Source organism: Schistocerca piceifrons, chromosome X, assembly GCF_021461385.2.
Source record: "Schistocerca piceifrons isolate TAMUIC-IGC-003096 chromosome X, iqSchPice1.1, whole genome shotgun sequence".
Taxonomy (NCBI): domain Eukaryota; kingdom Metazoa; phylum Arthropoda; class Insecta; order Orthoptera; family Acrididae; genus Schistocerca; species Schistocerca piceifrons.
Genome location: NC_060149.1, coordinates 726304131 through 726327335, shown reverse-complemented (window position 1 = coordinate 726327335; position 23205 = coordinate 726304131). Strand labels below are relative to the sequence as shown.

Sequence of the window (23205 nt, the reverse complement as noted above, 5' to 3'; positions counted from 1 at the left end):
GGTAACAGTTACAGTCTTCATGCAGCGAGTGAGAATGAAGGGTTCGGTTGGAGTATTGTGAAGGTTTGTGACTGAAGAGGGTTGTTCTTGTGGTGGCCAACAGCAACTTCACCTTGGGTCATGAGGAGTTGGTTATCTGTTTGGTGGAGGATGTATGGTGATGTGCAGCTACTATGGTGGGTTTGGAGGAACGTTTCATTCAAGATGAAAGCATCAGTATGTTGTTGGGATAGGGTGTACATGAAGAGGTGTTTGTTGGCTGATGAGGATGGATATTGTGGAATAGGATACTATACTGCTGTCATGTGATAATTAAGGCAGAGAAGGGTTGATGTGAATGGGTTGCTGGGGTGTGTTTAAACTATAGTTCAGAGACAGGTGAAAAGAAAGTGGACCTGGTTGTGGAAATAGGTGGCTTGCATGTTGATGTGGAAGACAAAGAGAAGTTTTTGTATGATGTGTGGCCTCTGGAAAGGATGGATACTATGGTCATAAAATGGATGATGTTTTTAGCTGTGGGAGTTGGGCAGAGGGAGTTGTTGGGATGGAGAGGTAGTCTGTAGTCTTGATGGAAACTGTCAGCTCAGGTTAGAAAGATGTCAGTTGAGCTTCCACTTGGAAGAGAAGGTCTGGTGGGACAGGATACAAGTATTACATGAGGGAGGGAAAGTGAGGTTAGGACATTGCCTGAGAAAATGATGGGAACAGGTAGGAGTGTTCTTGCAAACTGTGGTTAGGTTGACATCATACATTAAGCATCTTTGACAATGGTAGGCTTGAGGATGGGAATCTAAAGGTTCAATGGTGTGTTGTCATTTGCAGTTCAGGGTTCAATAATGAATCATGTGGTCGACTGTTTGTGGGGATGCAGTGAAAATGCAGACTTTGAAGGTTGGGCCACAACTGTCAAAAATGCAGAGTGCTTTCTGAACTTCTAGCTCAGACTGGGAGTTGAGTACAGACTCCACCTTCTCCACTGTGGTCTCTGGGTCAATCCCGTTAATCACGGCAATGAGCATGGGGATACAGTGAAGAGGTTGTGATTGCTTGGCCTGGATGATTGTGGGAAAGGGTGTGAGGTTTGCCTAGGGACTGAAAATGATGCAGGGGATTTTCTGGAGGAGTTTGGTGCAGAATTCTGAGCCATGGGGCTTGATTAGGATGGAGTCTTTCTAGGAGTGATCTGAGGGATGGGTAAGAAAGAGATATATTTTCAGATTTCGAGGAGGGGGGATTTTGCACTTGAGGAAGCTGTGGTTAGGATGATGGAGGAAGAATTATGAAGTTATGCATAGGTAGTTTCAGATGGGATGGCCTAGCAGTCCAAAAATTTTGGGCTTTCTGTTTGCATTGGGGTTTCTTCTGGGATTGGGAGTGGGGGAATGACAGTGCTGAGGTGTTTCGATGTTTTCCTGATAGGTGTGGATAATGAGGGAGTGGTGGTCGCAGGTGACAGGATTGTCTGGAATGGTGTTTGGATGAAGAGCGTACCACAGTCCAGGAACCTGTTACAGAAACATCTAGCTCAGTGGGTGGTGATGGTGCAAGTGGACTGACGTATGGTGACTATTTGGGTGCTGGTGCTGTTCTTGATGATGCTGGTTCTTGTGCTGGAGGTGCTGGATTTGAGGTGGTACTACTGAGAATGGCGTGTCTGGAGAGGAGAGGACTGGGAGAGGGGAGTAGGGCTGGTGGAAGGTGGAAGTGCTCCATGCAGTGGTTGTAGGGGATGGGAGGGGCAGTTACAAACAGTGAAGGCATAGTGGCGGTGAAGTTACCAGTTGAAGGATCGACAGTGGAGGTGGCGGTGAAGGAGGCAGCGGCAGTGGCGAAGGAACAGTGATGAGAAAGCGGAGAAATGAAGACGGCGACAATGACGATGAACATGCACACGCACAGAAGAAGTCTCGAAGGCACAGTAAACTACACAGACGAACAAGTATGGACGCATCATGCGGGAGAACTTCTGCCAGCCTGTGTGACAAAATTAGCAACAAGAAACTACAATAGAACGAGGTAGTACACCAACCGAAGTAAATGGATGGTGCTCATGAAGGACGTGTCGGCGTTACTGAACTTCTGCCGCCTTAATAGAACCATCTTCTGCAATGTTATTGTGCATGCATCGTACCATTACACTTCACTGTGCAGTTTGTGGAGATCACAGCGGACTACAAATTAAGGAGTTACTGTATGATCCATTTACAGGATGTGGACAGGGGATCTCAATTTGACTCCAAATTTCTAGATTTACAGAAGACTTTTGACACTGTTCCTCACAAGAAGCTTCAAATCACATTGTGTGCATATGGAAAACTGTCTTAGTTGTGCTACTAGATTCGTGAAATGCTGTCAGAATGGTTACAGCAAGTAGCAACTGACGGGATACCATCTAATGAAACTGAAGTGATATCTTGGTTTCCTCAAGGAAGTTCTGAATCTATGTGAACGAGTTAAATGACAATCTGAGAAGCACTCGTATATTGGTTGCTAATGATGTTGTCGTTATCCTCTAGTAAAAATCATAAAGAATCAGAACAAACTGCAAAATGCCTAGACAAGATATCAGCATGGTGTCATACGTGGCAGCTGATCTTAAACAATGAAAAGTCTGCGGTCCTCGTCATAAGCACTAAAACATTGATTCCACGACAAATCACACGATTTTAAAGGTAGTCGATTCCACTAGATACCTAAGAATTACAATTACAAACAACGAACGCTGGTATGAAACCTCGAAGGAGATCTTCTGTAAAGTATGGAATCTGGGAGATGGGCTACTGGGGGAAGTAAAGGTGTGAGGCTGGATCGTGAGTCGTGCTTGGGTAGCTCAGTTGGTCACTCTGTCTTCGGCAGTGCTGAGGGGAGCACGCCTTGTTTGCGTCTCACCTGTCGTTCTGCTTGCAAGCGAGCGCGCGTTTGTTTACTTCATAGTAGCAGCTTTTGTCTTCGTGTACGCATTCATAGACCATCATGACGATTTCCTATCGTCAAGCCACGATTAAATTAAGATTTCCTTTGGGTCATGAACGACTGAAAGCATGAAGCAGAACAGTTTATACGGGATGAAATGCATCTCTCTCCGCAAGATGTTCTCGGAAAACGTTCGAAACGTGCCTTGTCCTCAGTGGTATCCGTCAGATAAAAACTGAACTGAGAAATCGCGTGCCTTCTTACCTGATTATTGCCAGCTGCAGGGCTGTAGTCATGTACGATGGCCAGCCACGCACTTGTTCAGGAGAGCCACGTCTTTTCTGAATGTATCTAACTTAGACTGGTTCAGATTCCGATTGGAGGCGTAGCTCTCCATGCGGCAATCACTGTGGTGCCGCCGTCTTACGTGTCCACGGTGGTACTGCTTGCTGCATCCACTACAAATCAGTTGGCGCCAGCGTCGACTCCTCTCGACAATGCGATGGACGTTTTGCCTCTCTCTCCTACTACCACAAGAGGCAATACCAACAGACGATGGCCATCAGAAGACACAAGCTATCTGTCTTGAACCCATGATTGTTGAAGATGTATGTGTACCGACCTCCTCTTTTCTACCGTCTGGTGACTTGTCAGACGACAGTCGTCTGCCATCTGACGTAGAACAACATGTTATCAGGCAACGGTAGCCAAGGAAATGGAAGAGACAGAGCTGTACCCCTTCTGATGACTGTGTCTCCATCATATATGTGCACAGGATGACGACCCTTCCACTCATGATGCACTGTCCTACGACACCTTGGCACTGGACGACACAACGTCCCTCCCCACTCCCATCCTTGGTCAGCATCCACCTACAGACAATGACTTTCCTTCACCTGCGTCTGATGCAGTTGCCCCCTTTCTGTGTCTAATGCTACCTGTGGGCACACCTCCGATAGCGTTCAACTGAACTGGACCAGTGAGAGGTCTGTCTCCTGGGTGGATGACGTCGATGGTGAGGATGGACGTTCTGGAGGCATACAGAGCGAAGGAGCACCTTCGATGGGGTCGGCACCCTCCTTGTGTCAGTGATGTACCATTCGACAGGAGGCTAACGAGGAGCTCCCTGTACTTCATCTGTATTTGCATTGACCACCTCCCTGGTTCAAAATGGTTCAAATGGCTCTGAGCACTATGAAACTTAACATCTGAGCTCATCAGTCCCCTAGAACTTAGAACTACTTAAACCTAACTAACCTAAGGACATCACACACATCTATGCCCGAGGCAGGATTCGAACCTGCGACCATAGCGGTCGCGCGGTTCCAGACTGAAGCGCCTAGAACCACTTGGCCACACCGGCCGGCTGCCCTCCTGGTAAGGGCAGCTTTCCAAACTTGCCTCATAGCCACGGTCAATGTCAATACTATTTGCGTTAACCATAAATTTCCATTACTTCATGAAATGCTGTATGCTGAATACAATGGCATTGCCCTCCTTCAGGAAGTGCATCTTGCAACCTTTTGTGCTTCCCATGGTTTTACAGCACACGGCTCCCATGCTTCCCCTACTGGTAGTGGCGAGGCGATCCTCTTATGTGACAGTATCCTCGCTGATGCAGTTGCCTATCTCCTGGATGCATGACGTATGGCTGTCACGTTTGGTGGCGTCAGGATCGTCAACGTCTATGCACCATCTCGTTCGGGTCGCCACTGCAAACGTTCCACTTTCTTCTCCAAGTGGATCCTGCCTCTCTTCCTGGGTCAGCAGGATGCCTTAATCATGGGAGGCAGCTTCAGCTCTACCCAGGCACCCAAAGACCAACTGCCAAGTCACTCTCTGGGCCCAGTGCTAGTGGCAGTTGTCCAGCACATCAACCTTGTTGACTCGGGAGCATGATCATGCTGACGTTCACACATATCACTAGCCATTCTTCCAGTCACCTCCATCATGTTCGTAAGTCCTCGGATATTGACAGTGGGATGCAGACTGCTGAAATCTGGCCTGTTATGTTCTCAGACCGTGTCGCATATATCTCTGTCATCACTCTCTGCTGCCAAAGTGTGTGGCATGGCCAGGAACCATGGAAATCTAAAACGATCCATCTTACTTCTTCCGACTGCTGACACCTCATCACGATCACGTGGACAGCTTGTTGTCAATGCCTCGATCCATTATTTGTTTGCCCTTTCATGGTGGATCCTCAGCGAAAAGCCTGCCCTCCGTAAGGGCAGAACGCGCCACCACTGGAGGACTTTGATTAATGTTCTTACGACTTACCCAATACAGGGTCTACTCTGCACTACATCACCACCATGCCAACATTACAGCGGTCTACCGACTCTCCTTTGGACCAGTTCCTGAGGATGTAATGATGGCTGTGCTTGCCAATGTTAAAGAGACCTAAATCCATGATGCTAACTACATGGGTTCCACGAACAAGTCGCTCGTCCCTGACGGTCTCCCACTAAAGTTTTATCGCATGTTTTGCCTCCCACTGGCCGCAGTGTGGACGGAAATTTGTCGGGACCATATGTCGCCTATCGTACAATCCCAGATGGTTTCTTCAATGGTCTCCTCATTCCTATCCAAAAGCCTCGGGGTACATCATGGATATGCGATTATCACTGCATAACAGTGACACAGAGATCTTTATCCAGCTGTTGGCTGTACAGCTTAAATTGATGGCCCAGTATGTGAGTACGTGGTTTCCCCTGATCATATCTTTTTGGAAGGTGCCAATAACATGCGCACTACCCTTTGCCACTATCGAGACATAATCTCTCTGGCTCACACTCATCGTGTGCCTGAACTTTTGGCCACGCTTTTCTTCAGCCAGGCGTTTGATCGGGTCGATCATGGTTACCTGGAAGGGATGCTCCACAATATGGGATACCTTGATATCCAGGTGGCGCAGACACTCCCCACACCGCCATCCATGGTCCGTCGCATACTAGGGGCGTTAGGTTCATATGTTTTCCATGACTTGTTGTTCAAGATATGGTACAAAACCCTCACCCTCCCGGTTTAGATCTGTATGATGTCCCTGGCAGAGCGACACCACTTTTCCTCAGCTCTCGAATGGTGCTGTGGCGCCGTTGTCCCACGTGTCTTACCAGCCTGTTGCTGGAGGCCCTTGCACCGTGATCTCTCTTCGCACCTATCCAGCTGTCGGGTGTCCTGGCGCACTTCTTTTACTTCCGCCATTTTTTCCTCGAAGTGAGCTATCTCTGTCCTGCGATGCTGCCAACGTACTTGATGTCCCTGAAGGCGATCTACGGCTTCCTTCAGCAGAACAGGTCTCCAAATGTGATTGACGGGAAGCGTCCCCACGTCGGCTGGCGTACTATCTGACGATCAGTGTGCGCTCCTTATCTTGCCACTGACGTCCAGTCTGCATGGTACCTTACACTCAATGGGAAGTAAGCGTGCCAGTCACCCAGTCACAGGATTCATCTCACAGACACCCCGTTGTGTGTCGCCTGTGATTTTCTAGACACAGATGAGCATCGCTTGGTATGCGGATCAGCGATAGGTGTCTGGTTCTTGGTGCGACAGTTGCTAGCCTTAACTAACCGTACGACCCCTCATCAGTCACCTCCTCATCTGATCCTCTTCCTGGATTCGGGATACTTCCCACAAACGAAGACGAACTCAATGAAGTGGATTTGTGGACACACAGTTCATTACTTGTTTTCTGACGACGAGAAAAAGTCCTTGATTTCTGGCATTTCCTCACTGAACGACGCTGTGCAGTTGTCCGCAACCCCAAACACATAAATTTTTCCCTAATTTTCTTTGTAGAGTTTTTCTTAACCCACCCCAGAGTTGGGGTGTTACTGCAATGGAGAGATGATCCACGCCTTTTCCACTCTCAGTACCGGCTGTTTCCTGCTCGTAGGAATGTTCTCCTCCGAAAAGCTATGAGTCGATAGTCCCACCGAGTGTGAAGAATTCTCCCTCGCTCCTCCTTGCGACGTCGGTTCCCTCCTACGCTCTTCGATATACAAAAAAAAAAAAATAAAATAAAATAAAGTAAAATAAAAATAAAATATAAAAATAAGAAAATAAATAAATTAATTAAAACCAAAAAACATGAAAATAAAATAAAATAAACTTGTCGCACTGATTTGCATTGCACCTTTGCTCCACGTTCCCTACGCTTTCCTTGGATACCAGAGAAGGGGTCGGGACATCGTGGCCAAGCTTCGGGCTGCGACCCATGCCCACTTTGTCCCCAGCCCTCCCTTTGGGCACCAGTAAGGTTCCTTTGGATGAAAAAAGGTAGTTAGGACATTGAGGGAAAAGAAAGCTGACAGAGCAGTTTCCCGCGAAAGACGAAGGCCCCGAGTTCGTGTCTCGGTCCGGCACACAGTTTCAATCGGGCAGGAAGTTTCATACCAGCGCACAGTCCGCTGCAGAGTGAAAATTTCATTCTGGAAATATCCCCTATGTCTCCGCAATATCCTTTCTTCCAGGGGTGCTAGTCCCGCAAGTTTAGCAGGTGAAATTCTCTGTTGTTTGGAAGGGAGGAGACGAGGTGCTGGCGGAAGTCAAACTGTAAGGACGGGTCGTGAGTCGTGCATGGACAGCTGAGGTGGTAGGTCACTTGCCCATGGAAGGCAAAGGTCCCGAGTTCGAGTCTTGGTCCAGCAAATACTTTTAATCTGGCAGGAAATTCCATATCAGTGCACACTCGGCTGCTGACTGAAAATTTCGTTCTGGGAACTAACTCTGGAACCATCACATATAAATGTGGGCAAGACAACGGAAGACTGCGTTTTATCGGCAGAAAACTTAAAAGAAACATCAAAAGAGACAATCTACACTACGCTTGTCCGTCCTTTTCTGGAGCATTGGTGTGTAGCATGGGATCTTTACCAGAGAGGCTTGACGGAGGGCATCCAAAAACTTCAAACAAGGCACTTCGTCTTCTGTTATCGCGAAACATGGGAGAGAGTCTCACGGATATGATAAACGACTTGAGGCGGAAATCACTAAAACAAAGACGTTTTTCGTTGCTACGAGATCTTTTCACAAAATTTCGACTACCAACTTTCTCCTCTGAGTGCCAAAATATTTTATTGATTCCCATCTACATAGGGAGAAATGACCATCGTAAAAAGATAACAGAAACCGGAGCTCTCATGTAAAGATTTAGATGTTCATTTTACCACGTGCTGTGTGAGTGTGGAAAGGTCGAGAAATAGAGTGAAAGTTAATCAATGCTAAACACGTAAGTGCGCATGGCAGAGTAATCGTGTAGATGCAGATTTATATGTAAGCGCTGATCTTCCTTCCTTACATCATCTCGTCTTTTTTAGCTTCCGCGCTACCACCCCTGTCGGAAATTTCTTTCAGCATCAGTATTCGAACCACCTACGTTCGGATCGCAGCAGTATACCTTAGCGAGCATGGTTACTTAGATAGTGTGCTATAAACCGTCAGAGATAACCAAGTAATAAATTAGTCTTGTATCCTACAACCCCTTAAGGTGGCTTGCGGGGTATGGATGTAGACGTATTGCCATGCATCATTATTATATTTGTAATACGACAGAGGATTTGACAATGAGCAACAGATGAGGTTGTTGTGATACGGCAAATGTTTTTTGTTCACTGATTCGCAATTACGCCGTATCATCTAGGTAACTACTACAGGTCATACAATCGCATAGAAAGGTGAACTTGCCATCAACCAAAATCTTAAGGTCGAACACCGCGGAACTTTACTAGCCATGATACTAGTGGAGATTGTTTGCCCTAGCGTTCCTCCGATCTTCGGACCGACTTATCTAGCCAATTACAGAGAGATCTGCAGCTTAATGTGGACTCCGAACCACACTAGAGCACAAATCCCCGTCAGACCAAGTTCGAGTGCAGGTATTATTCTTCCAAATAGACCACGGCCGATTACGTTTTCCAAAGAATTTAACTCTCTCTAACGAGGGAACTGGAAACTCCAAACTTTCTTCCTCACTCTGTAAATCCGCTTCCCTCGGTGTACAAAATTTACTAAAAGTTGTGATTCTGCTGCTACCTTTATAGTGCAACATTCGTTCTCCTCCCGTCGAGCGAGGGGATGCTGAGATCATGGCACTGCACTGACATTCGAAATGAATGGGTTTCAAATTCGCGTCTTATCATCCATCTCCAATTTATCCTTGGTCTCCCTGTATCGACTGACCTTTTTTTTTTTCAAAAGGACGCTAATGGGTTCCTTCCCCAGCTTCTTCCAATCCAAGCTTGTGTCCTATCTATGGACGCTGTTATCTTCTAGTAGTAAATTACTTTTTTGCCAGTTTAAGTTTATTCATCATCCCTGTATACATCCTAAACTATTCCAGTCAACACTGATTGCCTTCTGGTTTCCACGACCGTAGAATGAAGGAATAGCTACATATTCATTTTAGTGTTCAGTACTGTATAATTACTACAGTTCATTGTGTTTACCAGCAGTCACCAGTGACGGTGGCATCTCTCTCACTAATGGTACACAGGTTCCTGTATACCATTTTTATCGAGGTCGTTGACCTCAGCTGCTTCTTCTGATGGTAACTTCCTCATTCCCTTGAATGACATTTGAAACTGTCTGTGAAGCAGTCACTTTCGTGCATTACGTTTGTTCCTCTTATATCTGTCTACTCTTTGTATAGAAACACATAATCACAAAGATTATAGCGAATGTGTCACGTGTCAGATTGCACAATTTCTTTTACAGAGCTCGAATTTCACGAGTTTCCGCTTAGATGCTGTTATTAAAAGGCAAGAATGAGTGGCTGGTATGACGAGAATGTTCGCCAGGCGTCGTTAAACGTTAGCAGTGACAGACCGCTTCTGCTTATTACGCAGCGCCCATTCAAATGGCTTAAAGCGATGTATGTGCCGACGCGCCGTTTAGGAAGTGTATCGTAGAGAAGGATCTAAGTTAAAGGGGCAAGAGTCACTTGTGGGTTAACAGATCGTTTAAACGGTCTCAACAACTGCGGCTGTAAAGGATGTCCCGCGGGACGATTTCGAGAGCTGCTCGGTTTGACTTGCAGCCGTCAGACGAGGTGACGAAGGCATGTAGTATTACAGTTACCTGAAAGACGTCGGTGGCGCCATTGCTCAAGTAAGGGAAACCTCGCACCATGTTAATGACTGAGAATTACGAATTTCAAAATAAGAAAAGAAATTTAAATCAACCTTCTCGTTATGTTTCGAAGCTGCCAGGCGCGATGTTTCTGAAATATCATCGTCAATTCTTACTGCACCTAGCTGATTCTACTTAATAGCTGCTGTGATAATTATGTGAAATGGAAAATTAACGTTTTTTAGCTTTCGAAAGGAAATTTTGAAGACTCTCGTCACCTCCATCCCCCCCCTCCCCACCATTTCGCCCCACTTGCGTCATAATCCATTCCGAATGGTACAAAGTAAAAACAAAAAAGTTTGTTCCTTGCAACGCTACCACTTAATCACGGTAACTAAATGTACCATTGTGTTTGGAAACGTCTTACAAGTTTTGCATAAGATTTGGTGTCGACTTTTCTTCTTTCAACAGGAGTTTGTAGGAAACTGGAAATTTGTGGTAAGGTCTTATGGGACCAAATTGCTGAGGTCATCGCTCCTTAAGCTTACACACTACCTAATCTAAGTTAATCTAACTTACGCTAAGAACGACACACACACCCATGCCCGAGGGAGGGCTCGAACCTCCGTCGGAGGGAGTCGCGCGGACCGTGACAAGACGCCTAAGACCTCGCGGCTACCCCACGCGTCCAGAGGAATACGAGAGAAGAATGCAGGGCTTTTAATTAAAAAACTCAGCGTATCTTGTGATAAATTAAACGTGACATTTGGAAGTAGTCAACAATACCATTTGTTACGAGATAATGATTTAAATGTTAGGCTACTTACATTTTTCATTCGACAGCATAACGACGTAACAAATTCACGATGATACCGCACACATGACAGGGTACACAGAAATGTACTTCAGTAATCAGGTAATTACTACCACTATCCACTACATTTTAACTACAAAATTCATGTTCCAGCTTCCACCATAAGCATATGTAGTACTGTCGATACGAATACCAACCGACACAATACGGGACTAACAACATTAGAAATACGTAAGGTTACTACAGTTTAGTTTGAAGAAAAATGAAAATACGCTCATTTTCTCGATAAAAATCTTGAATAAGTAGAGATTCGCAGGACATGTGCATTAGTATTTCAGCAGAAATGGTTAGCATTTGAACCATGTCAGCCCACGGGGTCAAGGTCAACATCGATATCGCTATGCAACACAACCTACCGATAAAATGTGTCTGCGGTTCTCGTTGTCGCTATAAACCGAAGGTAATGGATCAGTATGGCTTGAGCAGACGTGCAGGGTGCCTTGCAGACGTATGCGCGAACTGTACCTTCAAATCAGAGAGTTTGAAAGAGGGTTCAAATGGTTCAAATGGTTCTGAGCACTATGGGACTTAACTTCTGAGGTCATCAGTCCCCTAGAACTTAGAAATACTTAAACCTAACTAACCTAAGCACATCACACACATCCATGCCCAAGGCAGGATTCGAACCTGCGACCGTAGAGGTCGCGCGGTTCCAGACTGCAGCGCCTAGAACCGCTGAGGGCGCATTATTGGTATGAGAGAATGTGATGCATCCACCTGGGAAACTGCTGCTCATGTGGGACGAAGAGTTTCGGCCGTGCAACCGGTGTGTGCAGAATGGTTCACAGAAGGCCGTAGAACACGATGAGATGGGTCAGGTCACACCACCCAGACCAGCAGCCGAGAAGACAGACACCTCATTCGAACGGCATTGGCGGCCGCGGAGGCCGAGCGGTTGTAGGCGCTTCAGTCCGGAACCGCGCGACTGCTACGGTCGCAAGATCGAATCCTGCCTCGGGCATGGATGTGTGTGATGTCCTTAGGTTAGTTAGGTTTAAGTAGTTCTAAGTTCTAGGGGGCTGATGACCTCAGATGTTAAGTCCCATTGTGCTCAGAGCCATTTGAACCATTTTTTCGAACGGCATTGCAGGACAGATCTGCGTGCTCCTCGGATCTGCCACAACAGTGGAACAGTGGAACACATCGTGCACTATCAGGGGTGACAGTCCATCGCCGTTTATTATGGAATGGGTTACGTGCTCGTCGTCCTCTTCCACCGTCTACTGCTTACCTCTGACGAATGCGCAGAAACAGGCTAGACGCCAGTGGTGTGTGGGACGACATTACTGGCGGCAGAAATGGCATCAGATAGTGTTTTCGGACGAATCCAGGCTCTGTATGAAAATGATGGCTGCAGTTTGGTTCGCCGCAGACAGGGAAAGCGGCATTACAGTGACGGAATTCGCACAAGATATACAACGCCAACTCAATGCCTTATGATGTGGGACACTATTGGGTACAAGCAAAAATCACAGCTGGTGCGTGTCCAGGGCACTGTGACCAGTATGACCTAAGTGAGTGATATCCTGCGACCCGTAGCGATACCCTTTCTGCTCGACAACTCAGACGCCATATTTCAGCAAGACAACGCACGACCACATGCTGCTTCTTGGTGCCACAGGATGTCAGACTTCGGCCCTGGCCCGCCAGATCACCAGACTTGTCGCCTATCGAAAATGTGTGGGATATGGTGAAACGACGGGTGCAGCACTGTGACCCAATGCGAACCACCACAGATGAACTTTGGAACCAGGTGAACGCAGCATATATGGCCATTCGCGCCTTATACGCGTCGATGCCATCAAGCATGGAAAAAGTTATCAGGGTCTATGGCGGACTCTGTGCCTGCTAGGCAACAGCACACATGCGCAACTGAGGTGACTGAAATGCTAATTATTTCTTCAGAACATACTGATGTACATGTCCTGTGAATATGAGCGTCCTACCTCTAATCGTTCAAGGGGTCCTGCTTTTTCTGAACATGAGTGTACATGCGCTATTTTCTATTACCTTGCAACAACATCGACTGATGCATTCACATTTATATTCTATGAATTATGAATGTCTTCCTGTCCTTTTTGTTTGAGATAAACACTTAAATTAAGAGTTAATTATTTCTCTTGTTGCCCGGCTAGGCGACACGAAGTAGCTCTATCTGTTAGGGAATTGCTCAATGACTTAACATTCCACTCATGCAAGTATCCATCTGCTGGTGAGAAGTAGAACCCAATCGAATACCAGATTTTCAAAAATCGTATCAACCCTGTAGAAACCCAGTCTGCCAAACGATAGAATAATGTTTACTGCACATGTTCCTAGCAAGCATGGAATTCCGAGCAGCTGTTGGCTATACAGGTAGAGTAGGGATGTATTATAATGGCGGGCGCATATTCGAATTTTAGACGAAGCATATTTGAAAAAAATTACGAATGTACGTGATATCAGTATGGACAATTTATTTTGCAACTTTTTGGGTAGGATCAGCCTTAGAGCCTTAATGGACGCTTCGTCATGGTGATCTCCGTCCAAACTGGATGTCGAACTCCACCTGTCTAAACTTTCCGGCTATAGATCCTGACAGTGTCTCGTCCAGCTACGAGTACAATACGGCAGCCACGAAGTAACACTAGAATGCAAAAGAGAGTACTTTCCGATTCTTTGTCTCATGAGTCTATGACATTGCGTGTTTCAGAGGTCTGGAAAAGAATAACATGCACCATTTCGTGACGAGAGCAAAATCACGGTAGTAATTCCGCTTTATCACTTGAAAAAGCTCCGGTGATTCGCAAGTTGAAAGAATGACGAGAAAAACTGATTTCGCATTATTTCACTCATGCGTTTCATTGGTGTGCAAAAGAACAGCGTGAAATTCAGCAGATATTCAATAAATTAGGTACTACATTATCCAGTCATTTAAATACGTATTATTCGTAAAATCGAGTTTTGTAAACAACACAGAGGCCTGTTGAACAAAGTTTGCCTAGACATGTCGCTATTAACAAATATTACGTACTTCAGATCCGCCCCGACTCCGCACGGCTAGCACTAAGTACAGGGGTCGACAAAAATATGCAAACACCAAAAACCAACACATTATCATGCCTAACGCGGTGTAGCAAAACCGTTGGCACTCAAAACAGCTTCCACTTTTCTCCGAATGGATAAATACAAATCCTGTAAGGTTTTCAAAGGAATCTTATGCCATTCCTCCTGGAAGCTTACAAGGGAACCCTCCATACTGAAAATCACGGATTTTGATGCGCTTCAAATATGTTGTAGAGGTACTTATCCTGAGTACCTGGCTATCCGGTTTTTCAGCGACGACGCCTTCGATTTAGAAGTTCATTGCGCTCTTTATATACCCGTAACATTACATGTATTCTACGCAAGTTAGCGTAGTGCAGCGGTAAAGGTTCACGGCTACCGCGATGGAGGTACCGTGTTCGAATCCTACTCCTGAACTTCTTTTTTTCCCAAAATCGACCGCATTTTTCAATTTTATTTCAAAGAATATCAACAAACAGTGTAAGGTGTGCGAAATTATAAAGATATATTCAGTTATTACTTTTTTTTCGTCCGCAGCTCGTGGTCGTGCAGTAGCGTTCTCGCTTCCCACGCCCGGGTTCCCGGGTTCGATTCCCGGCGGGGTCAGGGATTTTCTCTGCCTCGTGATGACTGGGTGTTGTGTGCTGCCTTAGGTTAGTTAGGTTTAAGTAGTTCTAAGTTCTAGGGGACTGATGACCATAGATGTTAAGTCCCATAATGCTCAGAGCCATTTTATTAATTTTTTCTGTCATAGAATATTACAAAATCTTATTTTTCATCGTCTACATTGCTTGATGTGCCAGAACAATACTGTGGGTGATACTTATCATAGAAACAACCGAAGCACAAATTTTCGCAGCACCACGCACATTTTATGAAAGCAACCGTCCTGCAGGCGCACGTTTTCTTCATGAGCGATACCGGGAAACACAATATTCTTTTGCATTCAGAAAGATTTCTCTTTCATCCGCTAATTTCGATGCGAACCATGCGTATCTGATCATGCTTTGAAAATTAGGTGCGCTGAATTGATGTAGGATTAGCGAATGTAATTTTATCGAATCTTCCCTAGAAGCGATCTCTCTATTGTCTTTAATCAAGTCGGCATCATTCTGAATAATTTTCGTGAAGATTTTCACCTGTCACTAAAAATAAACATCGCAGGGCTGGCAATAAGGAGTGCACTTTGGTGGGGGTGAAGGTGCTCACTTTCCTTTCATCAGTGAATATCGCATAAAGTTGAATCGGTTTGCCCTCCCTGCGAATCAATACTGTACAAAAAAAAATTTCTGTCCCACGTACGGAAGAATTACAGAACGTAAAAATTCTTCGTACACCAGTTTCGTGAACTTCCCGCATTTCGTGCAGGATCCGACTACTTTTCTGCATTTCCCAGTTAATTCGTCTGCTCGTTTTTGAATGTTAGGATCAAATTTTACGGACGGTTCTTGCATACATAAAAAACATATGAGAGCAGGAATCGAACACTGTACCTCCATCGCGGTAGCCGTGAACGTTTACCACTGCGCTACGCTGACTTGCTGGGAACACATGTAATGTTACGGGTATACAAAGCGCGCAATGAACTTCAAAATCGATTTTCTCAAAAACCAATGCCTTCGCTAAACAACCGGAGAGTCTGTTACTCAGGGTAAGTGCCTCTACGACACACTTGAAGCGCATCAAAATCCGTGATTTGCAGTATGGAGGGTCCCGTTGTTAGATAACGATGACGGAGGTGGATGGCAATCACACACCTTCATCCCAAAGTAGACCGCAAAGTCTCAATAATAATGAGGCTAGAGGAGATGCGACGAAACATTCTCGTGCTTACAAAACTAGTCCGCAGCTCGTGGTCGTGCGGTAGCTTTCTCGCTTCCCACGCCCGGGTTCCCGGGTTCGATTCCCGGCGGGGTCAGGGACTTTCTCTGCCTCGTGATGACTGGGTGTTGTGTGCTGTCCTTAGGTTAGTTAGGTATAAGTAGTTCTAAGTTCTAGGGGACTGATGGCCATAGATGTTAAGTCCCATAGTGCTCAGAGCAAGAGCTTACAAAACTAGTGCTGGACGATGCGAGCTGTGTCAACAGGGGCCCCATCTTCTTCGAAAACAGCGTCACCATTGGGGAACAAACACTGTACCATGGGATGGCCCTGATCACCCAAAATGACCATACAATCCTTGACAGTAATGCGGCCTTTGCAGAGTAACTGCAGGGCTCATGGAATACATAGATATGGTTGCCCACACCATCACCGAACCCCCACCGTGTTTGACTGTTGGGACGTAAACTCGGCCAGGAGTTAGAAATAGTGTGCAACAAGCCTCATCCGACCAAATGACTTTCTTCCATTGATCCATAATCTAGGTTTTAAGGCTGCGGCACTATGTTTTCCTGTGACGGATGAGTGGTTTTTGAAATTCCAGCTCGCCCTGCAAATTCCTGCTTATCGAGCTTCATTCGTATTATTTTGATGCTGACATTGTTTGCGAGTCCGATATACAGTTCTGCAGAGACTTTTGCAGCTGTCGCCCTCTTATTTTCGTCACTATCCTCTTCAATGACCGTCTGTCACGATCACGATAACATTGTTTACGGGCTACTGCGTAGGCTAACGATTATAATTCAGAGGACATTAGGTAACTGAATATTAGCTCGAAGTTCTAATACAACTTAAGCAGTGTACGCCAGTGGAATTCTCAGGAAGCACAACTGAATCGAAAACATCTTCACAGTTCAGTTACTTTGTACTGAATAGTTATCAATTACATACGCGAGCCTTCCTTAGGGATCATTCTACTGCCATTGAAAACCGTATCAAAGTCCCTATAGCAGTTCCTGAGGTTAGCCTTCACGTATAGGTAGAAAAACGCGGTGGGGGGAGTTTAATTTATAATACACTACTGGCCATTAAAATTGCTACACCAAGAAGAAATGCAGATGATGAACGAGTATTCATTGGACAAATATATTATACTAGAACTGACATGTGATTACATTTTCACGCAATTTGGGTGCATAGATCCTGAGAAATCAGTACCCAGAACAAGCACATCAGGCCGTAATAACGGCCTTCATACGCCTGAGCATTGAGTCAAACAGAGCTTGGATGGCGTGTACAGGTACAGGTGCCCATGCAGCTTCAACACGATACCACAGTTCATTAAGAATAGTGACTGGTGTATTGTGACGAGCCAGTTGCTCGGCCACCATTGACCAGACGTTTTCAATTGGTGGGAGATCTGGAGAATGTGCTGGACAGGGCAGCAGTCGAACATTTTCTGTATGCAGAAAGGCTCGTACAGGACCTGCAACATGCAGTCATGCATTATCCTGCTGAAATGTAGGGTTTCGCAAGGATCGAATGAAGGGTAGAGCCACGGGTCGTAAGAGTTCTGAAATGTAACGTCCACTGTTCAAAGTGCGTCAATGCGAACAAGAGGTGACCGAGACGTGTAACCAATGGCACCCCATACCATCACGCCGCGTGATACGCCAGCATGGCGATGACGAATACACGCTTCCAATGTGCGTTCATCGCGATGTCGCCAAACAAGGATGCGACCATCATGATGCTGTAAGCAGAACCTGGATTCATCCAAAAAAAATGACGTTTTGCCATTCGTGCACCCAGGTTCGTCGTTGAGTACACCATCGCAGGCGCTCCAGTCTGTGATGCAGCGTCAAGGGTAACCACAGCCATGGCCTCCGAGCCGATAGTCCATGCTGCTGCGAACGCCGTCGAACAGTTCGTGCAGATGGTTGTTGTCTTGCAAACGTCCCCATCTGTTGACTCAGGGATCGAGACTTGGCTGCACGATCCGTTACAGTCATGCGGATAAGATGGCTGTCATCTCGACTGCTAGTGATACGAGGCCGTTGGGATCCAGCACGGCATTCCGTATTACCCTCCTGAACCCACCGATTCCACATTCTGCAAACAGTCATTGGATCTCGACCAACAGGAGCACCAATGTCGCGATAGGATAAACCGCAATTGCGATAGGCTACAATCTGACCTTTATCAAGGTTGGAAACGTGATGGTACGCATTTCTCCTCCTTACACGAGGCATCACAACTATATTTCACCAGGCAACGCCGGTCAACTGCTGTTTGTGTATGAGAAATCGGTTGGAAACTTTCCTCATGTCAGCACGTTGTAGATGTCGCCACCGGCGCCAACCTTGTGTGAATGCTCTGAATATCACAGCATCTTCTTCCTGTCGGTTAAATTTCGCTTCTGTAGCACGTCATCTTCGTGGTGTAGCAATTTTAATGGCCAGTAGTGTATGTAGTGGTGAAGATAGCATGTACTTATTAAATATAAACTGATGCCAAAATGTGTTATGGTTCTTATATCGCGTCCACAGCTCGTGGTCGTGCGGTAGCGTTCTCGCTTCCCGCGCCCGGGTTCCCGGGTTCGATTCCCGACGGGGTCAGGATTCTCTCTGCCTCGTGATGACTGGGTGTTGTGTGATGTCCTTAGGTTAGTTAAGTTTAAGTAGTTTTAAGTTCTAGGGGACTGATGACCATAGTGCTCAGAGCCATTTGAACCATTTTCCTATATATCAATCAAAAACGAAATACGTTTTTACACACCAGATATACGAAGTGATGCAATTATCTAGTGTTATTTACAACCGAGAGAGATGGTGCAGTGGATAGCTCACTAGACTCGCATTCGTGACTACAAGGGTTGAAATCCACGTCCGGCCATCCAGATTTAGATTTTCCGTTATTTCCCTAAATCGTTCGACGCACATACAGCGACGATTTGTTTGAAAGGGCAGAGTGTGTTTCCTTCCCCATCCTTGAAAAAACGCTCTGAGCCCGTCCTCCGTCTCTAACGACCTCGTTGTTGATGGGACATTATACCCTAACCTTCCTTCTTTTTTTGTATTTATATTGTCAGTCAATCTCTTAGAGACACGTACTGAAAATGTGACAATATATTTCTTTCAACAGGGTATAAAAATTCTTTTTTTGAGAAAATTATCAGTAACAACACATATACGTGTATAAAGTGGCAGATTTCGGGAATGGTGCTGCAAATGCTAGCAGTACTGCTAAAGGGTGCACACAGTAAAGATACAAATCACACGACATACTTCTGGAGCACTAAATTTACTGTTACCATTTGCAGGTACAAAACCATGAGAAAGTAAAATTCATAGCATACGTCAGGGAATCAGTGACTCTGGTTGTACACGCCCCTCCTACTGAAGTATTGCTACGAGGGCTTTCTTTCTTTTTTGTCCGATCGGTCGCAAAATTGAAACCACAGTGAAACTCAAAAATGTTTTATTTGCAATATTTAGCTACACTTTCCAGCTAATTCTCATCATAGTCGCCCCTCAAACTTAGACATCTACTTTCCAATGCCTTTGTCATAGAAAGCAGCCGCCTGTGCTTCCCGCCAATGCTCTACACTGGACTGCAGCTCACCGTCTATGAAAAAGCCGCGCGGAGCGGCCACGCGGTTTAAGGCGCCATGTCACGGATTGCGGTGCCCCTGCCGCCGGAGGTTCGAGTCCTCCCTCGGGCATGGGTGTGTGAGTTGTTTTTAGCTTAAGTTAGTTTAAGTAGTGTGTCTGTCTAGTGACCGATGACCCTGGCAGTTTGGTCCCTTAGGAATTCACACACATTTGAATATTTTTCTGTGAAAAACTACTGTCCTCATAGTCGGCGGTTCATGTGAGCAAAAAGATGACAATCAGCGGGAGCCAAATTCGGGCTGTATGGTGGGTGACGAAACACAATCCCTGCATCATGAACGGCTGTAGTCCTGCTTCAAAGTTCGTGCATCATTGCCGCACTTTCGTGTCACGCATGACAGTCACGTTTAAGTCAGCTGCATGAAATCAGGCGGTATCCCTCAGCATGAAGAAATTGAACGACAGCACGCACTTCACACTTGAGGAGAGACTTTATTGTTGCAGGCATGTTTACGTGCTGAACGTGTGCCCAGAACTGAAAAGTGCGACGTGACGCGATCGGTGGGCATACTAGAGACACTGCGCAACGCATCTGCGCAAAGCTTCATTGGGTTTTCACTGTGGTTTTAATTTTGCGACCGTTAGGCCCTTAGAAGATCTGACAGTTCCCCGCTCTAGCTACTGTTATAGCTCCTGACATAAGGTTTATCATTTGCAATGGGTAAATAATCCTTCATCACGTATAACTTTTTACCCAACTAAAGCATGCCGGACGATATCAAGCTCAGGACTGAGTAGGCACGCAGAAGTTGTACGTTCAGAGGCCAGGGTAGTGTGGAGAGCACAAACAAGAATATTTAGTCGCTCGCATGGACGGGGCGTTGAGCTACACTACGTGATCAAAAGCGTCAGGACACCCCCAAAAACATATGTTTTTCATATTAGGTGCATTGTGCTGCCACATATTGCCAGGTACTCCATATCAGCGACCTCAGTAGTCATTAGACATCGTGAGAGAGCAGAATGGGGCGTTTCGCGGAACTCGCGGACCTCGAACGAGGTCAGGTGATTGGGTGTCACTTGTGTCATACGTCTATACGCGAGATTTCCACACTCCTAAACAGCCCTAGGTCCACAGTTTCCGATGTGATAGTGAAGTGGAAACTTGAAGGGACATGTACAGCTCAAAAGCGTATAGGCCGACCTCGTCTATCGACTGACAGAGACCACCGACAGTTGAAGAGGGTCGTAATGTGTAATAGGCAGACATCGATCCAGACCATCACACAGGAATTCCAAACTGCATCAGGATCCACTGCATGTTCTATGACAGTTAAGCGGGAGGTGAGAAAACTTGGATTTCATGGTCGAGCGGCTGTTCATAAGCCACACATCACGTCGGTAAATGCCAAACGACGCCTCGCTTGGTGTAAGAAATCTAAACATTGGACGATTGAACAGTGGAAAAACGTTTGTTGTAGTGAGGAATCACGGTGCACAATGTGGCGATCCGATGGCAAGGTGTGGGTATGGCGAATGCCCGGTGAACGTCATCTGCCAGCGTGTGTAGCACCAACAGTAAGCCGGCCGTTGTGGCCGTGCGGTTCTAGGCGCTTCAGTCCGGAACCGCGCTGCTGCTACGGTCGCAGGTTCGAATCCTGCCTTGGGCATGGATGTATGTGATGTCCTTAGGTTAGTTAGGTTTAAGTAGTTCTAAGTCTAGGGGACTGATGACCTCAGATGTTAACTCCCATAGTGCTCAGAGCCATTTGAACCATTTTGAACCAACAGTAAAATTGGGAGGCGGTGGTGTTATGGTGTGGTCGTGTTTTCCATGGAGGCGGCTTGCACCCCTTGTTGTTTCGCGTGGCGCTAACATAGCACGGGCCTAGATTGATGTTTTAAGCACTTTCTTGCTTCCCACTGTAGAAAAGCAATTAGGGGATGGCGATTGCATATTTCAACACGATCGAGCATTTGTTCATAATGAAAGGCCTGTGGCGGAGTGATTAAAAGACAGTAACGTCGCTGTAATAGATTGGCCTGCACAGAGTCCTGACCTGAATCCTATAGAACACCTCTGGGACGTTTTGGAACGCCGACTTCGTGCCAGGTCTCACCGACCGACATCGATACCTCTTCTCAATGCAGCACACCGTGAAGAATGGGCTGCCATTCTCCAAGAAACCGTCCAGCACCTGACTGAACGTATGCCTGCGAGAGTGGAAAAGTTCAAATGTGTGTGAAATCTTATGGGACTTAACTGCTAAGGTCATCAGTCCCTAAGCTCAAACACTACTTAACCCAAATTATCCTAAGGACAAACACACACACACCCACGCCCGAGGGAGGACTCGAACCTCCGCCGGGACCAGCCGCACAGTCCATGACTTCAACGCCTTAGACAGCTCTGCTAATCCCGCGCGGCTGCGAGAGTGGAATCTGTCATGAATGCTAAGGGTGGTCCAATACCATATTGAATTCCAGCATTACCGATGGAGGGCGCCACGAACTTGTAAGTCGTTTTCAGCCAGGTGTCCGGATACTTTTGATCACATAGCGTGCAAAAACAGATCTTCTTCTTTACTGGACGGGTCGCTCCATCGCTGACTGCTGTACCTGGGATACAATGAAAGTCCTCTGGTACAGATACCAAGGATGTCTGGCGATTCTTTCGAAAAGCACATTTAGAAATTGGGCGACCTCTGTCACTCAATTTCTTACGCCGTCCAGAGCAATGATTGAGCTGTATCTCCTTTCGCGACTATCTTTCACAATAACATCGATTACAGTGGACGCAGCCATACACACTCAGAACACTCTCATTAGGAACACTTACGAGGATCACCGTTTAAATTTTTGCACATAAGTTTATTGAGATGTGTCATTGCTACTGTTTTTCGATGCATTATTTGTTATTTATAAAACAAGGTCAGTTCAAGAAATAGCTGAGTAGTTTATTTACAGTGACCATTTAAAGAAATAATGTGAAAAAATGGAAATTTCTTACGAAGTTTACCGCTGTATGACTTTTGTACGATTTTTGTAAAGGCACAATTCTGCTACAACGCCTGTAATCACTTCGTTCAACTTTTCGCAATCAATCACATTCAGAAAAGACCTTACAATTGCTTTGTAAAACTTGGAGGTGGTCGTACTTCCGTCAGCAACGGATTTCGTGAAAGTCGACCGAAGTCACATGTTTTTCAAAAGACACCGATTCTGTGTGGAAAATCATGGTTCTGCATGTGACCTACCGTGAGACAGGGCCATGTCAGAGACTCAGCCGAAGCTCGTGTCAACTGCTATACGAAACACCAGAGGAAAACGACAACTGCATACAGTACTGTAACAGAAGCTGAATCGTAAACTAAGCAGCATTTTTAGAGTCCAAACACCAACCAAATCAACATATGTTGTTCGTTCACGATGCACTTTCAAGAAAATGGTTCTGTGTTTATTTGGTTACAATACACACCATCACGGCCATTTCTTTACAGGATAGAATGACAGTTAACAATGAACGACATCCAAAGGTTTGTTTCCACATGTCACTGACGTACTCAGTAAAAACCTAAAATGCAGCATTATTCTTCATCACGTCAGTATCAGCTGTCAGACAACACCTAGGTCTATATATACATAATTACTCTGTAATTCACACTTAATTGTTTGGTAGAGGGTTCGTGCAACTACTTACGGACTATCTGTCGACCATTCCATTCTGGAATAGCACGTGGGATAATGAACACCTAAATTTTTCCGTTGTAGCTCTGACTTCTCTTCTTTTTTTCTACAATGGTTATTTCTCCTTATGTTACTCGGAGTCAATATTTTTGGCATTCAAAGGAGAAAATTGGCAAC

At 45.8% G+C, this 23205-nt stretch overlaps 1 protein-coding gene across 1 annotated transcript in view; it reads left to right on the top strand.

Annotated features, from left to right (window-relative positions):
• The first annotated feature begins 1729 nt into the window (after nucleotides 1-1729).
• Nucleotides 1730-23205, top strand: part of LOC124722677 — a 38727-nt gene continuing 17251 nt past the window's right edge. Inside the window, exon 1 of the mRNA XM_047247820.1 lies at nucleotides 1730-1839. Coding sequence (XP_047103776.1) covers nucleotides 1730-1839 — 110 coding nt within the window. The remainder of the gene's footprint in view (nucleotides 1840-23205) is intronic.